Source organism: Pholcus phalangioides, unplaced genomic scaffold (genome assembly GCF_987345545.1).
Source record: "Pholcus phalangioides strain wild (caught in Gottingen) unplaced genomic scaffold, Ppha-v1.0 ptg000009l_1, whole genome shotgun sequence".
NCBI classification, from domain to species: domain Eukaryota; kingdom Metazoa; phylum Arthropoda; class Arachnida; order Araneae; family Pholcidae; genus Pholcus; species Pholcus phalangioides.
Genome location: NW_028301602.1, coordinates 15,203,309 through 15,222,962, shown reverse-complemented (window position 1 = coordinate 15,222,962; position 19,654 = coordinate 15,203,309). Strand labels below are relative to the sequence as shown.

Here is a 19,654-nt window from a genome sequence, read left to right as displayed (position 1 = left end):
TCGAGAGGTTGTATTGGGATCCCCTTCCAACAGGAGAGTCGAGGGAGGACGGAGATGAAAGATCGTGACCACGACCTGCTGATGTCTGCCCACCTTTAGGTTTGCTTCTTGTGACAGAAGCCGACCTGAAATAAGATGCAATACAATAAAAAAAATTTTCAAATGTAATACTAATGTAATCTGTTCATAGTAGATATCGGACTGTCATCAACCGAAAGAGATTTTCTCTGGGCACAAGGACCGTAGCAGGGTATGAAAAAAAATCAGATTTTTTGGATTTAAATAGGATTTGATTAAAATTAACTGACTGCTTATTAATTAAAAAAATTCTTGTTAATCATCAAGAATGTATATTTCTATATCACTTAACTGCTTTTTTCTCCTAATTGCTCAAATTTAATTAAGCATTAATGAATAAACTACAAACGAACTACAAACAAAAAATACGAACACCAAAAATCTGTTTGTGTTAACATGAAAGGTCATTGAGCCTAAATTAACTTCATAGATTAACATTCTTTTGTAAAGAAAAGTGCTTTTATCCATGAACACCCCTTTCCCCATTAAAGTGAATGAGTAGTGGCAACTCAGTATCATACATCTGGTGCAGACATCTCAATTCACTCGATGTACAACCAAAGAACCATTCAGCATCAACTAAACACAACATATTCTATTGGCAAGATTGTTTCTTGTACAATGAATGGATGTGTTTCCGACTTGGATGATGTTGCTTAAATAGTTTACACATTTTTATTCTTTCACAGATTCAATGAGTTTTGATGAAAAAAAACAAACTCAAAATTTTAATATGAAAAGTACAGTTGAAAGCCCAATCAATCCACGTTGGTTAATATCTATTATTATTTTCAATTAGCAATTATGGCAATCAAGTGATTTAAATGGCATACCCTGGACCAAATTCATTTTCTTCTCAACATTTTCCCAACGTTAGTAGTTGGCATCATTAGGAGATGTCCAAGTTTTACTTGATGCCGAATAAGAGAAGTGAGCACTAGCTACAAGTTACTTTGTAACACAACTGACAGACTGTGACTGATGATTTCCCTGTTGAAGAGTCTCAGAATTCAAACTGTGAGGTTAAAACTTCAAATTTTGTATTCAGTTATACAACTAAGACACCACCAAATTATGCCAACTACTAATGTTAAGAAAACGGAACAAAAATTCTGGACTGATGATAGCCCTGTGCCCTGAGAAACTCTTTCGATAGTACTGATTAGTGTTTAGTAATGAATAATGCTCAGGCTTCTACTAAAGCTCAAGCAGAGACAGAATTAAACTACCTACAAGCATTTATAACAATATTACAACACGCACACATAAAATAAAAGCATTATTAACACAGACATGTTAGGGAAATAAAAAATAATTTTAATTTGTGATTTCATTGCTACTTATCCTTGTTTCTGAATTTCATCAGAATGAAAAGCATTCAATAATAAAGAATTTCATGTGAATCGGTGGTTGAGTGTGCACAAAAAAAAAGGAATTCGTACACAACAAAGGTAAGTAATAGGAACACATGCTTGATGTTAGTTGAAATAATTATTTTTAATGTGAAAAATGCAGCCAATATGAATATTTAAAACACTGTTCAGAACTACATGCTCCACAATAATCAATTTTTTTTCCTTTCAAATTTCATCTATTTGCATTGAACAAGTGCTTCGTGAAATTCATGCAGAACATGTATGTTACTAATACGGATGTGCCAATCATTTGAAAATCTGTTCCTAAGGTCACAATTTGCAAGATAGTTAATGGCAATAGAAGTTACATGTAGTGATAACAAGTGTTGCATACGAAGGTTTTACTCAATAATTTTTGAAACGTTGAAAAACTATATGAAGATTTAAGAATTATTGTTCATTGCTGTATCACTCTGTGACAGCAAAAAAAAAAATGGTTGAAAATTATCAGAAGCCAGTATACACTGGATTGACAGTTCAAGCTCATAGGCTTAACATTGTGGCACTGCGATCATTAAGAGAAAGTGTGCGTTTCCGGGAAGAAAGAACGTGCTATAATGAATCAGTGATAATATACAAAGTCTGAAAAAATACGAGTTCAAATGAAAATGATAAAATTTTGAAAAATAAGTTTAAAGTTTTATATTTAAAAACATTTTTATGAGACACTGAATGATTTCTACAAAATATGAGACCATCCCACACAAAGAATGGGAGAAGAAGCCAACACTAAATGACAGCGATAATAAAAAAAGTGTGACATAAGTGAAAATTTTTATATTAGAGTTGGCGCTACTAAAATTTGTGGTCTTAGTAATAAAGGAAAAGATTGCCCCCCCCCCCCACCACTACCAAAAAAAAAAAAAAAACTGAAATAAAACAAAACACAAGAATGTTTTTGTGTATTTGACAGCCAACTTTTTGGAAGATTGTATATTTTTACTAGTTCAAATGGTCAAATGGCTGGCATCCACAGAAATAGTGTGATGTGAGAATGGATAAGTATTTATGTATCTTCCCAGTAAAGGGCATTGCACTTCTCTATTTTGATTAATAAACTAAATTTGAGTTCTTAAATTTTCACTGTCTTCATTACAGAGTTTTGAAAGTGAAACTATTGTAGGTTTAACTATAAACAAGGTTTGTGTACCTAACTTTCTTTGCCGAAAGTTTCTGGTGAACCACTAATCCTAGAAGCATACTTCCAATTAGAAAAAGTATACAAATAATATTCAGACCTCAGTTATATCATTTATATAGCAAGGGGTTGCATAGTCATTAAAATAAAAAACTTTTTATTTGGTCACTCCGTCCTGAAAATCTTTATTAGAAAGTTTTTGCCCTGTCTTTTCCGAGGCCAACAAAAAAAATTCCATGTCTCTAAGGCCGGGATTACACTATAAAAGTTTGAAAAAAGCTCTTTTATAAAACTTGAAAAATCCAACCAATAAATATATTAGTTACATTCCAGCAAATGCAACTGATGATCTTATTGGTTGCATTTTTCAAGTTTTATAAAAGAACTTTTCTAAAACTTTTATAGTGTAATATTCATGCACCAGCCTAAGTGAGATTATCTATTCATGAGATATTTTAATTTAAAAAATCAAAAGTTGGGAAAGAACATCATGAATTAACAATGCTCCTTTCTCTATTTATGCTGTTGTAGAAGCATTGTTCGTTACTTTTTGCTATTCTTTCCTATTGTTTCTGTAATTTGGAATTCAAATATCACAGAAAATATTACACTTAGAAACTTGGAATTTTTTGTTGGCCTTGGGAAAGACAAGGCAAAAAATTTCTCTAATTGGGATTTTTAGGACAGGGTGACCAAATAAAAAGTTAACTGTTTAAATTTTAATAACTATGCAACCCCTTGTAATATGAATGAGATGTATCCCGCACATTTCCTTCTGAATGAGGTCTACACATTATTTGGATAATGTTTCTAACTGGAAGTATGCCTCTAGGATCAATTATTCACCACTAATTTGTGGCAAGGGTAGTAGAGGCAATTCAAAACCTTTCTAAACTTGGTCTAAATAAAACAAACATGAACTGCAAAACACATTCAAAATGAAACAAAGAATCATGAAACAAGAGCCCTTATTAAAAAGAATGTACTGAACAACTCGCCAAAAATAACGTCAAAAAACTTTCTCTCATACTTTCTAGGTTTGATAATATATCAAAATTGGAATATTGTAATGCAAAACCTTTCTTGCTAATTTCAATTTGCACCCAGATCCCCATCTAAGGTTTTCCAAATGAAACATGTTACCATAATATGCTTTTATACACATTATACACAAAATCAATTAGGGAAAAAAGTTTTTAGATTTTTTTTTTTTTGTTCTCAAGCAAAGCAGAAGGTTAGTGTCCTCTAAACTTGCTTTCTCATGCAATTAGATTTTTTTTCTCGTGCCAAGCACCATACCTTGTACCCTTAAGAATCCCGAACCCCAGCATTAGAACAGCTGAGGGCCAAACAACAGGGGCTAGAACATCAATGTATTCACGCTCAAGGCAGGAAATATGCTTTCCACCCAGCCATCGTTCTAGCGATTTCATAACATCGTCACTGAAAATGCATGAACATATCTAACCACCACCGCCACTATAACATTAATATTTTTAATTAACAAAACTAAAATTATGTAAATGAATGATATATAAATTGATAGCAAAAGGGGGAAAATTTTTATACACATTAATAGCTTCATAAATAGCCATAAAATTAGTTATAAAAATGTAACCAATTGAAACAATGTGAGAATGAAATATTTACATGCATTATCAAATCATTAGTGTTACAAGCCTAATAAAAGAATGAATTTAATAATTATACCTGTTCGTTACACATTTAAATAATGATCCCAATTTGAATATTTAAAAAAGAAATTTCTCTTGCTCTGAGAGCACGTATAGTACAACAGTTACATATACCATGTAAAATATCTGTTCGTAATTACTTACGTTATTTACGTAATTACTTACTTTAAATACTGGAGACATATTTCGAGTTCTAAACTAAAAAAAAAATACTATGAACTCATTTTTAAAAACTCAAGACTTACCTAGACTTAGGCCTCGTAACAGAGACTTTTGCGCTCGGACGGTGATCATCTCTTCCCCCAGGAGTTCCTTCCTCTTCTTCAGCAGCTTTTCGCTGGCGATACTGCTCCAGTATTAGCTGCCTTCGAAGTTTCTCCTCCTCTTTCTTCCTCTCTATTTGCTCAGCCTTTAACCTGAAATTCGAGGAACAGAAAAAAAGATTGATATCAGGATTGCAAAACAAACACACTGATTTAGATCAAAAACTTAGCTGGACACACACCCAGACACTACAATGATGAGTATATGGGATTTTCAAAAATCACAACAAACAAAATCTCTAAAAAATTTTAACTCAGGCTGATCACGTATTATGCTTTCCTGAAAAGAATTATGACTATTTTAAATTAAAGTAGAACCTTTCATAACAGATACCTCCCATTAATGGACACTTTTTTTGAATCACGTCAATGGGCTTCAATGCATTTCACTACTCATTAACAGACACTACTGTTAGTGGAAATTTTTTTTTTGTCCCCAGGGTGTCCGTTATCAAGAGGTTCTACTGTATGCACCTATAAAATGAGCGTCCTTTGCAGCAACATGGCGTGAAAATAAAAATCATTTCAGATTAGAATCATGTACAAATGGAAATCATTTCAGATTTGAATCAATCTTAGAGAATTTTTTTTATACCTCTCCTCTTCCTTCTTTTTCAGATACTCCTGCTGTTTCTGATTTCGCTTTGCTTCTTGTTCCGCTCTCCTCCTAAGTGACATCATCATTATCATCTCTTTCCTCCTGGTCATCTCAATCTCTTTGTCCTGAAATCAGTCATGATTGAAACTGCTTAATATTCTGTTAAAAATCTGTAAGAATTTAACAGACAACCCAAAATTTAAAATTTATTCAATGCTCCTTACAGCTCAGTGAGAAAATAAGAAAATTTTCTAGAATGATAAACATCTGGTAACTTTCATGTTTCAAGCATACATTTTGGAGGGTTCTCAAGAGCTCTGAAAGCGTGTACATATTGGATATGAATGACCCATGGGCAGAGATACAGGGTCAAAGGTGAAGTCCACTGATCTAATACATATATGTATAGATGAATTGACATCATCATCGTGTCCAAAACTTTCACATCTATCTCCGTCTATGGAATGAACATGTGCTACTACTGATTGCTACTCTGAATGACGTATAAATTACAAAACTTGGACCAGTTTGATTGCTTTTTCATTGATTCTGAAATACAAACCATACCTACAATTTCACTATGCTGGAGTGATCTACCAAAATGACATGTTCTAGATCATAGTTTCTCAAACTTTTCGTTCCAATGCCCCCTCACTCAAGTGTCCCTACTTAAGTATAGGACCCTACATTATACTCGTAGCTTCTATCGCTCCCCTGGACCATTCCATCACCCACCGGGGGAAGGGGCGATATTGCCCATTTTCGGAAACACTGTCCTAGATAAATTACACAAAATCATGTGACTAGCAGGACTTGAAAAATCATCACCAAACTAAAAAAAATTGACATCGGCACTTGAAATCTTGTGATTACTATAATGGAGTCTGAGAACAAAAAAAAACTTTAGAGATTATGTCAGCCTGTTTACTAGAACTTGACAAAGCACAAAAAAATCTAAGCACCAGAACGATTTTTTAGGTGAAAAAAAATTGCATGAAAAACTGATTGAAAATAATATTTACTTCGACTTTTCCAGGGCACAGTCACCACTTTTGGTATGGATAGATGCGCTGATTTCCAAAATATTTTTAATTGTCCTCAGATTCCATCTTAGTAACTACACGTAGAAAGTTTTAGGTGCCAATACTAATTTCCCAGTTGACATGGGTGACCCCTGAGATTTGTCAAGCTCTGCTGTCTACCAACATAAAAAAGGGTCATCAAGTCCTGAAACAGTTGTGGGGGGGGGGGGTCATCCTTATTTGGATAATTTCTTTTGGAAAAAAAATGCTTGGCTGCCAAGAAATTTTTTTCAATTGATCAAGCACTGGTGAGCAGTGGTTTTTCAATTAGCACTTACCTGTGTGAGGACCCCTCCCCTGGTTGTAAACCAAGACCCCCCCCCCCGCACCTCATCATAGTCATTCTAATTACTCTTTATTCTAAAACATGTCCCAGGGATCCCTTTGCATCTCTCACAGGTCAGGGAAACTTTCGAAAGCACCTGGTCTTGATAGAGGCCTCATGACTTCCCAATCTTGACTAGGCTGTCGCACTACCCCAAACATCCCTCAGTCATGTAAATCCTGTATGGGCACCAAGATAGAGCCTCAGCGCCTGAGTGACATGGTGGTAAGATGCTCATCTACCACTGTGAAGGTTGTCATCAGATCCCAGGTTCAATTGGGAGGAAGAATATAGATAGCAAGATATTTTCCCTAACAAGCTTAATGCGACCATGAATAGATGGCACCTGTATTTCCAACACAACTCGTGGCAGTAAATTAAGTATAGCAATATGGCCAGAGTTGGTGTGTGGTGAAGTAGTAGGGGGGTAGCATCTCAGACCTCCAACACATGAAATGATCATATTAACCACACTGCCACATGGACTGATTTTGATGTCAGTGATGGTGCTTCCAAGTTTTTCATTCAATAGCAAGGAAAAACATTTATAAAGAAATTTCACTCAACAAATTTTTAAAAAAATGAAAAGTGTATCTTACTGGATCTGGTTCTGCTGTATTTGTTCCAATCACAAATCCAACACCTGATGGCAGCGGATCTGTCTCTGCTAGGTTATCTGAAGCTTGATCACAGATGTTTTCTTTCTCTTCAGATTTCCTGGCATCTTCCTTGAAAGCACTAGCGAATGAGCCAGCTTGCTTTTTCGAGTAAGTCTGTTTCCAAGAATCTTTAGGAACTGAAGACTGATTGGACAGACTATTTTGATTGTTTCTAGAAATATCCATAGTGGCATCCAGTTCATCCTGTCTTGCGGCGTCTGTTTTTTTCTGTAAGCTTCTGGCTTTGAGATGCTTCGGTTTGAGCTTTGGCCTGGGCTTTTTTGGTTGCTCATCATCAAAAGAGATGTAGAATCCCTTATCTTCAGATGTGGCATTAGTTGTACTCGTAGCAGGCAGAGGCTGTGGTGAAGGAGACCTGTGTTTTGGAGGCGAACCTTGACCGAAATCTTGTTCACAGAAATCTTGAGCATGCATTCTATCTGGGCTTGGTACAGGAGACGAGGGAGAAGTTAGTTTCGGTTTTGGGACACGGAACGTTTTACCCAGGACTGGCCGGCCAGGTGGGGAATTCTGCAGAGCCATGCCCTTCAAGGGGCGACCAAATTCATCTGTATACATTGTCTGGTTGTCCATGGCATGGTAATTTATTTCAGTTCTTGATTGTGATCTCGGTATTTGAATACCTTCTGTCTGAGAGGGACTTCGGTGCAGATGAAACCCAGTTTGGTACTGCATTTGGTTTTGAGGATTGTAAGTATTTGGGGTCATGGAATACTGTGGTTGCTGCTGCTGTGGTTGTTGCATATACGGATACTGATTCATAAAATAATTTCTTGACTGGTCAGAAGGATAATTATTCGGAGGCTGTGACTGCATGCCATAATTTTGTTGTTGCTGCTGCTGCTGAGGATGCAGCATGAAGCCTTGGTGCATACCGCTGCTGCCACCAGCACTATGAAATGGAAAAGCATTACCTGGAGTATCGTAGACTTGGTGATGCACTGATTGGCCACCCATCATGTGTGGCTCCACGGACGGTGGTCTACTTTGAAACATAGGCGATGGTTGCTGCCACGTGGGTGGACTCTGTATATGATTCTGTTGCAGATTAGCAAATGGTATGACAGGTTGACCCCATTGTCCACGCCCCACATGAGGTACCTCTTGTGAGGTTCTATCCATTTGTTGCATATAATTCTGGGCAGGATGTTGAACAGGTTCTGCCCATCTAGGAATATCTCTAGGCTGTTGCTGCTGAGGTTGCACATCATGCAAATAATATGGATCTACTTGAGTAGGTGTCTGGTTACTATTTCTTAGTATTTTTTGTATCATATCTTGCTGTAGAGTGAGGCGACTTATATCTGACTGCAGATCAGTAAGATTACTATTAAGCTGTTCAATAGATGTCTGGAAATCTTCCGGAGGAGAGTCTGTATCGCGATTATCTACACCAAACTCAGAACTGTCAGTCTTTTGTTCAAGCCATTTTCTCCTGACAGAATCCAGGTCCTCAGTTAAATCTTCTACCGAGAAGTTGCTATGACCAGCTGAACCACTTTTGACAGCTCGCAGAAAAGCAGCTTTGCCCATTTTTTCCCTCTGTTTATTAGTCATTGCTTCCAAGCGGAGTTTCTCTTCTTCAATTTTTTTCCGCTTCTCTTCCAGTTTCAAGCGTATATCTAACATTTGAGTAGCCATGTTGGAATCTACATCTTGCTGCTGCTTTTGTTCTTGTTTGGAGTTCTCCTGGAACCAAGCATTAACTTTAGAACCACTGGTTGGGCTGATATCTGGTATATTGTGCTGGGAAGGACTGATGTTTAAGTAACCTGGTCTTGTGGGCTTCTTATATGTGCCGCTGGAATGGTCTCTGTCATGCTGCATATAGTTAACGTTGATTGCTGAACCAGAGTCATTTTTCTGCTTTGATAATTTAGCGAAGCTTAAGGTGTTTTCCTGATCAGTATCCTGAAAACCTTTTCTTCCCCCGCTTTCTGTACCATCACCTGTTTCATTGAATTCAGTACGAGCGAATAGATCTTTAGGTTTTCTCCATGTCTGACCACCCGAAAGTCTATTGCTTCTTGTTTCAATGTCTCTGCCTCCATGGAGAAAAAAGTCTGAGTTATTTCGCTTTGGAACAACTGGCTTAGTGTGTCTTTCATTATCTTTATGTGCACTATACCTAGGCATTTCATGGAACGAGTTCCTATTCTTCCTATCGACTGTTGACCTCCTACCTGCAGGAGCTTTTTCTTGAACTTCATCATGTTCATAAAATGCATGCTCCACAAGTGGCCGACTAACATTGCCCGAGGATCCCAGTTTCTTCACTTGAGGGATATTGAGTTCAGACTGACTACGCTGCCTGGGATACCCATCAGTTCCACCAGGGCCACCTTTACTAGGTGATAGCTGATGTATCTCGTAAGAAGATGGAGACTTTTTGACACCCGGTTTGTTATCATTTTCCGTTATTCCTTTTTTATTGTTCTTATTGCCTCGCATGGAATTTTCTTTAGAAGCATGGAAAACCTGATATTGTGTCTGCGCCAGGGAACTGATATCTTCTGAAGACTGCTGCTGCTTTTTACGACGATTTTCTTCTTGACTGAGCAAGTTGACCTGTCCTGAAGAATGATAACGTGGTGGAGAGAAGTATTCAGCTATTTCATCATCTTCCTCATGATGTGCACTGAGGGGAAAAAAAACCTGAATTAACAAATAAAAATCACATTTAATTTTAGTATTTGAATGTTCAGGTATACAAAAAAAAGAAAAAAGAATTTGAATAACTCTCAAAATGCTTTCTTTTATATACATATGTATACATTTACTGTGTATATGTGATATTACTCAAGATGTGACAACATATATTTTTTTGTAAAAATTTCTTTCATTTATTGTATATGTTATTATTGATATAAATAATAATAATTTATATGAATCTTAGCAAGTGTTAAAAAAAACTGCACCTCTGATTAGTAACAGTCATTCTGTTAGAGTCTCCAACTCCATCCATCTGATGATGCAGCTCTGAGAAGTTCATGGACTGGACATGTCGCAGTCCATATGAATCTGTTGAAACAATGCATTTGGAATACAATCAATGAAGCTAATAATGATGAAAAAAAAATAGGCAAATCAACCTATCATAACAAGTGTTATAGGTCAGTGCTTTGACGCCGACACATACTTTTTCATAATCTATTTCAGAGAATATGGTGAAGCAAAAAAAGTTTTCCAGTTTAATGTAAATAATGCAGTATTAAATTACCAGCAAGGCTCAAAAAATCTAAAAATAACTTACACACCAACAAAATTTTTTAACAGCCAATTGTTCCCTTCTCCTCGAGAAAAATAGCACAAAATAATGGGTTTTTTTTTCTGTTTCTTTTATATATATTTCTGGGATTTAATGACCCTTTTTTGTATTGGTATACATGCTGACCTAATTTCCAAAATTGTGTTATTCTCATAATCCTACTAGGTAAATCCCACATATAAAATAACCATGATCACCCGACATCTGAGATTCATCAAGCCCTTAACCAGTATTAATCTCCTTCTTTGATCCCACAAAGGAACCCTTTGGTGATATTTATAAAATAATCATTAGTTAATTCCAAATACTTAACTGGGATTCTATGAACCAGTATTTCAAGTCGATGAGGGAAAATGCATTTAAATTTAACTAAATTGAAAAAGTATCAGAATTGGTTTTTTTCCCCCTCAAGGTATCAAAAGGTAAAATACAATGTGCACATTGAAAGTATTACAACAGCAATGATATTAATAATCCCTCACAAAATATGATAATTACAGAAAAATGAACGGATCATCTTTTTACATGCATTTATGTAACCATTTTTTGAATCTCAATGAAAACTAAATATATATATATATATATTTTTTTTAATTCCCCAAACACCTACTTTCATTCTTCTTATCGTCATGACCAAAACTTCTTCGGGCAGACAGTGGTCTATGGCCATTTGATCCATTCGATTGTGGGCTGTAAAAAAGTTATCGGAAAAAGATTTTTTAAATAAAAAAGATTCAACTTCAAATTAAAACAGCTGTACATTATTAGTACTTTATAAATAATAACACACATAATAAATTTTTCTAAAGAATATTCAAAAGAAAGAGTATTTAATTGCCAAAGAAATATTTTCCCCGTCAAAAGGCTGTCAAGAATTTGAGTAACTTCACAACACCAGCAATTGGTATCATCAGGAGATGTTGGGGGAAATGTTGAGGAAGAACTCAAAATTAGACAATTTTTACATCTGCTACGATAGTTTAATCAACTACTCTAAGAACATTAATTTATAAAATACAAAGAGAAGATCAAAACATGAAAACCTATTTATGTCTATAAAATAGTGTTTTGAAGACATTTTCAGTGTTTGATTTATCCTCGAAGGCAAATCAAAAAAAATTATTCACACAAATCGTTGTATAAAAATGTATAGTGTATACATGTATATATCAGTTCACTAAAAGTACTGATCAAATATTTGAAGAGTATTGATCAAGTATTTGAAGAGATCAAGAATTGAAATAAATTACATACAGTATTTATGATGAGCTTTTCAATGGATGGTGTTAGACAAACTTTGAAAGTTGGTTTCAATAGGAAAGTCATTCCACTGATTTGATTAAAACAATACCTTGCTCTCCCAGCATCATCCAACATTTCATATGATGCTGACCGTCCATCTTTGATTGGATCTCTATAATTTTGGCGAGGTGGATATTTTTCCCCATTGTGATTCACATAAGCATAATCTTGGGAGAAAAAAAAAAATTCATATGGGAAATGTGTATTTACACCAATAAAACAGATTTCATACATAATTAATATAGGGTTGTGCATGTAAAACTGGTTTATCTCTTTGGCACTAACTCTTCTTACTCACTCCCCCACCAACATCCAAATTTTTTGTTAATGGCTGCTGAACTTGATCAGGCCATCTCCGTTAAATGCGTCATCAGTCAAATATCTAAGTTCAATGTCAAGATGAAAAACTATTTGACTTCTCTTTATGAATTTTATTCAAACTGTACAGTACCAGAGCACAAGTTATGCTTCTTCTAACAGGATGAAGCAACTAGTCACATTTCTCACACTCCACTCAGTCTACTCATGTTAGTGAGATGTTTACAGCTGAGCGTAAAGTCAGCAAAAGTGCTGTCAAAGTCACTTGACCCGCTGATGTGTGATTATTACTCGTAAGGTTTCTTGAAAAAAGGGTATGAGAGAAATGCGCTGACTAGTCAGGAGCTAATGAATAACATCAGGAATGTGCGGAAAGGCGGGGTGCATCATGGTTCGTACTCTTCCAACGAAAAAAAATTCAAGGACTATTCAAGCACTTTTCAAGGAAAAATTTAAAAATTCAAGGACTTTTTTTACAAAAGCATATTTTTAACATGAATAGGCTCATATTTAATTTTGATTAAAACTTTCAGAGATTACATTTCTACCTACTTTATTTCACATCATCTGTAATGAATAAAGGAGGCCACATACACATATATCATACAAAACATATGACACATTGAATAACACAGTTCGTGCCTGTCAATTTCCTCATTGAAACGTTGTTTAGTCTCTAAATATTGCACTTAATTTCCTTTTAAAGACTAAAAAAAATAACTCTTCTAAAGATAGAAAAAGATTAAATTATTTCTTTCATTAATTCTGAATTTATTTATTTCATTAATGCTGGAATAATTTCTTTCAACAATTCTGGAATAATTTCTTTCAACAATTCTGGAATAATTTTTCATAACTTTTGGAATAATTGCTTTCATCAATTCTGGATTTGTTTCTTTCGCTAATGCTGAATTCTTTTATTGATTCTAAAATTATTTCATTAATTCTGGAATTATTGCTTTATTAGTTTTGGAATTCTCTCATTAATTTTGGAATTATATTTCATTAATTCTGTAATTATATTTCATTAATTCTGTAATTCTTTCTTTCATTAATTCTGTAATTCTTTCTTTCATTAATTCTGTAATTCTTACTTTCATTAATTCTGTAATTTTTTCTTTCATTAATTCTGGAATCATATCATCGATACTGAAATTATTTCTTTCATTTATTGTTTTAAACTCCTTTAAACAACTATCGATGCCATTAGAAAATAACGGAGATGCGCCGACATTCAACGCGTCACGTGATCTTCCAAGTAGAGACCACCTATAGACCACTGACGTCATACCAGCGCCGGTACTAGAACGCGGGAGGGGGGGGGCAACTGCCCCGGGTGGCAATTTTTAGGTGAACACCGTTATAAAATGATCGAATTCCGAATTGGTGGGGGCAGCAAGACAATACAAAAATCCTAGTTATGGCCCTGCGTCATACTCCCTCCAGTAATATAAGCTCAATAGATTTCAGCGCCGATTCACCCATTAAAGTACAGCTTGCATTTGGCGACATTTTTGTCCGGCACACTCAGCAACCAATCTTGATAGAAGGGATTTTTCAACCACACAAGTAATTAAAAGTACACACACTTGTTACTCATTTTTTGTTTTCTTTCTTTAAAGAACCTCATACAACCTTAGACAGCATGGGCGGAGATACGGGGGGGGGGGGATGTGAAGTTGACTGATCTAATGTATATATGCATATATGAATTGACATCATCATCGTGTCCCCCCCCCCCAGACTTCCAAGTCAATCTCTGCCTATAGTTGACAGTAATCAGAGGAAGCTTCGCTCACTTACGGACCGAAAGGCTGAAATTATTTCGGCAAAAATTATGACACTTTTTTATTAAGATATCCAGAAAAAAATACCTAGTACAAATGTTTAATGACTTCCAACGACTCCAAATACGTCTACATACGATTTGGAGGATATCACAGGATACATGCTACCATAAAGCCGGGTTTTCCTAGAAGTGGGTTGTTGCAATACCTTCTAGAGCAGAAGGACTTGTACTCTAGAAATAGGTATTGGTTGGTTCTTGGGGGCCAGAGCGTGCCGACTGAGCTGAAGAAAAAAAACAACGATCGGAAGTTCATTTTGAACTCTAGCTTTTATTCCATAAAAGTTGCAAGGAAAAAAAACAAGATCATTTACGATCATAAAAGAAATAAATAAATAAAACGGCCGACAAATAACAACCGGCAATCTCGGAGAAAAAAAAACAATCCCGACATAGACGCGGAAAAAAACCAGCCTACAGTACAAAGCCGAGCTCCCGTGAGGGTGAGAGCATGCCGCGTCGGGCCGAGCGGTTCCACGTGCACAGAGAATAAAAAGGGAAAAAACATTCCAACATAGGTTTTTGGCACAGCATGAACCGAACTGTATCATTTCGCGTCGACAGAAACGTTTTACATAATCACACTACGCGTTTGTGTATTCCTACCGTGGCGCATCAGCTCACGGCCCTGCTATCAGCTACTCTGTCATCTGCATGCTCCGGTTTGAAGGGAAGCATCGAGCTCGATGAAGGGAAGTGAAAGAAAACAAAAATGAAGAGAAGATCGGTAAAACGAGTGGCGCACAACGCATTTGACTCCTCCAGAAACAGTCGGCCAATCACGCCCGACGTAAAACACTGCCGTGTGAGGCTTGTTGCGCTCTCTAGGAAAACAGCCGAACTTGTTTTCTTATTATTGGTGAGTGGACGGCGTGTCACGCTGTTCTTAAGTCAGCCACCTCGTTGGGCAATTTGCCTGATGTGGCGTTGTATTTGTATTTGTATCATTAGCAGCATCACAACGATTCACTTTGCACGCGGCACAAAAAACCTGCTCCTACGAAAACCCGGCTTTATAATAATGGGGGAAAAACGTGATTTAAATCCAATTATCCAGGGTTATTGGCTACTAAGGCTTTTTCCCCGTGCTTTGCACCTTTTTAAGGACGTCACTTACGAAGTAAAAAAAAAAGTGGCGAAAACTATTTCGGAAAACACAAATTTTTCAAGGACTCTCACAGAATTCTTAAAAAAAAATTCTTTTTCAAGGACTCTTATTTATTTTCAAGGACTTTCAAGGCCTTGAAAATGAACTTTTTTTTTTTCAAGGACTTTTCAAGGTTTTCAAGGACCGTACGAACCATGTGCATGTGTGGTGTAGTAGTAGGTAGGGCCTCCAAAAAATGGCTCGGAGATCCATGATGTTCTTAAGTCAGCCACCTCGTTGGGCAATTTGCCTGATGTGGCGTTGTATTTGTATTTGTATCATTAGCAGCATCACAACTTGACATCTGTCAAGTTACAACTGCTTACACATACTCAGAAGTATTCAAATGTTGGTGGAGGCCATTTCCGGCATTTATTGTGATTAACCTTTTACCGGCCGAATTCAGATTCCAAGTGATTTTCATTATTTTTTTTGTTAATTTCTCCTTCTGATTTTTTAGTTAAGAGATATCAATCGAGAAATTGAAGAAAAAAAATTTCCCTATGCGTTTTCTTGAATGTTCCCAATTGGGAACATTGGCCGGATCTGACTAAACATAATTTTCGCAGTGAAGCCATCTTACAGGATGATGCAAAATTCGTCATCATTTAATAAATTTATTTTAAAAATTAAAGAATATACATATAGAATTTAAAAAATGATGGAAATAAATTTCTCTCGAGTACACTCAAAAGGCATGCATATCTGGATTATAATAAAGAGCTTATGATGAGCTGATATGCTGGTCTAAAATTCACAAAAGAATACCTACATACGGATTTAGGTTTTTGTATGGATCCCTTGCTAAGTTAAAAGATATTATTTAAAAATATAAAGAGAGAGAAAATATTATATTTACAACTCTGGTACCTAAAGGCACAGGCTCCGATGACTGCTTACTAGCATATACTTCCATTTTATATGGGAAACCACATTGTTTGAGCAAATCATCCAAATTTTAAATCCAAAGCGAATCGGTTTTCCCCATATAAACATCTTACTTGAACGATGAGCGTAATACGGTACTATTGATTCATCGATGCTTAGTTTATCATGGAACAACCCAAACCGAATGTGTGCGAATTTTTCATTTAATTCATCATAGATAGCCAACTTATCACCGGGTTGTAACAAAGAGTTATCCATCAAATGGAAGTTATTTTTTATGTCTCTAAAGTTATTTCTCGGCATAACAGTGGGGACAATCGGTACTGCTTTGTCTACTGAAAGTACCCCAGTAATCATTTTCACTTGGTATTCTGTGATACCAAGCAAAACCAATCTTAGCAAAACCAATCCAAAAAACTTTGCGATTTTTTTCCACTCAATTTTCAAATTCGATCCATGTTGTGCGACATAAATATTTGTCATCTCAGCCAAGTAACTGAGGTACTCTTGCGGTAAAAATTTGAAAAAAAATATCAATCGAGTCGGCTTGCACTTAGCTCAGGAAACTTATGACTGATTGCTCCAGTAGGTTCACTTATATTTTTGTCAAATGCAGTACTTTTTTTCCACTTCGGTTGCATGAATTTTAGTCTTTTGGCACTTGACACATGTTTTCTTATTTTTTGACTGGGTAATTATTTGATCTTTGAAAGGCAATTTTGATGTAGAAGGCATGTTGATAGGATCTACAAATTCACCCACAAATGAACTACGTGGTGATTTTAAAACACAGATATCCACAAACATCTGCAGGAACGACCGGGCCAAGCATGTTGTCATCAATATCTTCCTCATCTGTAGCCCGCTCATTTTTATCAGGCAGTAGCTGGCACATTTCGAATTCTTCATCAGAGAGATGTGATATATCAGAATCTCTCAAACTCAGTCTAATAAGCTACTAGTATAACAAAAAAGATGGGAAAAAGAAGTGTAGAAAGTCACAAGACCAGATATCAACTGAGAACTGAAAGACCAACGTACCAACAAAATTACTCAAAACGTAGAGGGAAGGTTGAAGGGGGGGGGGGCAAAGTCAGTCACAGAAAAAAGCAGGTGCTGCATGTAAACATCGGAATGTGAAATTTGATACTTTTCCTTCCTTTTGAGACACACCAGAGAGAAGGAAAAAGCAATAAATTGTTTTTTCGGAATGCCACTCCCCTGCATTGCACTTTAGAATAGTCAGTAGTGGCCAATGTTCCCAATTGGGAACAATCGTAGGAAAAGTTCCCTGGAATTCAAACAAATTTTTTTTCTCTCTCATTGAGCATTTCTTATCATTCTTGGCAATATTCTACAATTAAAAAAAAATTGAAATGCATGTATGTTTACAAAAACTATTTTAATAATTAAAACATAAACTTACAGATAATTTCCCTTGAAAATGGGTGATTTTAGAATAATAAATTGATATGATAAAAGCTGAATCGAATAACTTTTGTCTTTTCTAAATTAAGTTCATAACCTTATATGTTCAGGGAAAAAAAATCAGCTATTTTCATTAAAGAGAAATATTTTTTTTGAATTAATCAAAAGTATGTTCCCAATTGGGAACATTGGCCGTTAAAAGGTTAATGGCATTACCATGACATCATATTACTATTACATTATTTCAGTTTAAAATACGATTTTCATGCACAGCCCATACAATTGAAAAAAAAAATTCTGTCAAAAATTACCATTATATATTCTCGAATCTTCTCGCATTCCAGGCCTTATAATGTGCTTAGGAGGCCTAATCTCAAATATATACATGAGATCGGCAATGAACGTAAGTACATTAGGAAGAATGGAAGGATGCAAGTAAACCATATCCTCCAGTGTCACACAATATATATCTTGAGGCAAGTGCTCCTGGCAAAATTTCTGCACCAACTGCAAGTTGTGTACAGAATCAGCTAAGCTCATAGGATCATTCAAACGGATATCTGCAGGAAATGACAAAAATAAATAAATAAAAATAACTTTCAAGATAATAAATTAAAAATGACAAATTTTATATTTGTGCAAACACTTTCATCCAAAAGTAATAGCCAAGTTAGAGCTTTGTAAAAATTAGCTCAACTTCAAATTAGAATATTGGAGAAAGAAATATTTTGCATATCCAGAGCTCTATGCATATAACAGGGTGCTTTCATTTAATAAAACTGAAATAATCATCGGTAACTCTGCCTGCATATGCAGGGGTGCCTTCATACTTGTCAGTAATTTGCTCTGAAACTCATGACCAAGTGCTAAAACCAATGAGTACCAAGTCATTCGCAGAAGTTCCACAGATGAATATGAACGAGGTGCATGTGTGGTTTAGTAGTAGTAAGTCATCATTCAGACCATAGAGGACAAGCAGAAGCATTGTTTATAACCTACAAAACCCTCAAGGATGAGTTGCTTTCATGTAAATGGGATGCCGAGGCTTTTCATTTCTCTTAAAATGTGATGAATACCGAATTTGAGAACTTGTAAAACTGAATTACTAAGGTATTAGTTATTTGTTTTATAATTTTCACAATAATTTTTCTTATGAAATTAATATAAAAAATATTATTAACAAAGAACATAGCCAAAATCAAGTTTTTTTTTATGTTCATTACAGTGTATTGGTTGATATTTCTTTTTTGCAAGTAAAAGATATGAATTAAAATCTTAATATATTATTACGCAAATTCTTGTTTTGTACATGGATCTTTGTTTTTACAGAACTCATACACCTCATACTGGAGAACCTACAATATTAGGTGACTTGAACATAAGATGCATAAATACTGTATAAACATTGTTTACTGATAAAAGAAGGGTGTTGAAGAAAGCGATAAGGGATAGTGAAAAAGGAAGTTTAATCCAGGTTGGCAGATAACATTGGCTCTGACCCAAAATCGTTTTTCAGGTATGTCAATAATGGACGTAAGGGAACAGTTGCCCCCCCCCCCCGCCCCCGATAGAAGGGTCTAGTTTAGAGAGCAACTTAGGCATGTGTAGTGGTTTCAATGACTTTTTCATGTCCGTTTATAATATAGAAAACGCTATTCAATGTACGGGTGTTGATGGAGTAATGAAATTCTCAATGATATTCAAGCTCCCCGGTTGGGAATCACTGACCCTTAAATTACACAAATAGTCCAAGATATACCTCTCTCTCTCTATGTGAAACAGAAAAATTTCTTTCCCACCCCCAAATTGCAAATCATGAATAAGTGATTCAGCCGCCTAAGTCTCATCACTTACTTATGACGGGAGGAGGTTAGAGTTATAGGAAAAATTAAGAATAAATCAATTACCTTGCCAATGGAAGTACTTTGGACAGTAGAGGCTGAGCAATGCTGCAAGACAGCAACCATCACTCAAATCTCCAATATCTTGAGCCAATGCTATCACAGGAGGGTGCAACCTCTGTAAAACAAGAAACAATATAAATAAAGCATGGTCAAACCTCACTTTCTCGAAAAACTCTAGCCTATAGTGAAAAAAAAAAAATCCTTAAATTTACTGTACTAA

At 35.7% G+C, this 19,654-nt stretch overlaps 1 protein-coding gene across 3 annotated transcripts in view; it reads right to left on the bottom strand.

Moving 5' to 3' along the window:
* The window catches only part of LOC149081810 (patronin-like), a 92,226-nt gene that overhangs the window by 13,215 nt on the left and 59,357 nt on the right, over positions 1-19,654 (bottom strand). For all 3 annotated transcript variants that reach the window (XM_089235580.1, XM_089235581.1, XM_089235582.1), the window contains 9 exons: positions 19,438-19,549; positions 17,842-18,090; positions 11,953-12,070; positions 11,212-11,291; positions 10,252-10,354; positions 7,253-9,971; positions 5,244-5,371; positions 4,571-4,741; positions 1-125 (listed from right to left, as the gene is read on the bottom strand). In XM_089235580.1, the coding sequence (XP_089091706.1) occupies positions 1-125; positions 4,571-4,741; positions 5,244-5,371; positions 7,253-9,971; positions 10,252-10,354; positions 11,212-11,291; positions 11,953-12,070; positions 17,842-18,090; positions 19,438-19,549 (3,805 nt within the window). The remainder of the gene's footprint in view (positions 126-4,570; positions 4,742-5,243; positions 5,372-7,252; positions 9,972-10,251; positions 10,355-11,211; positions 11,292-11,952; positions 12,071-17,841; positions 18,091-19,437; positions 19,550-19,654) is intronic.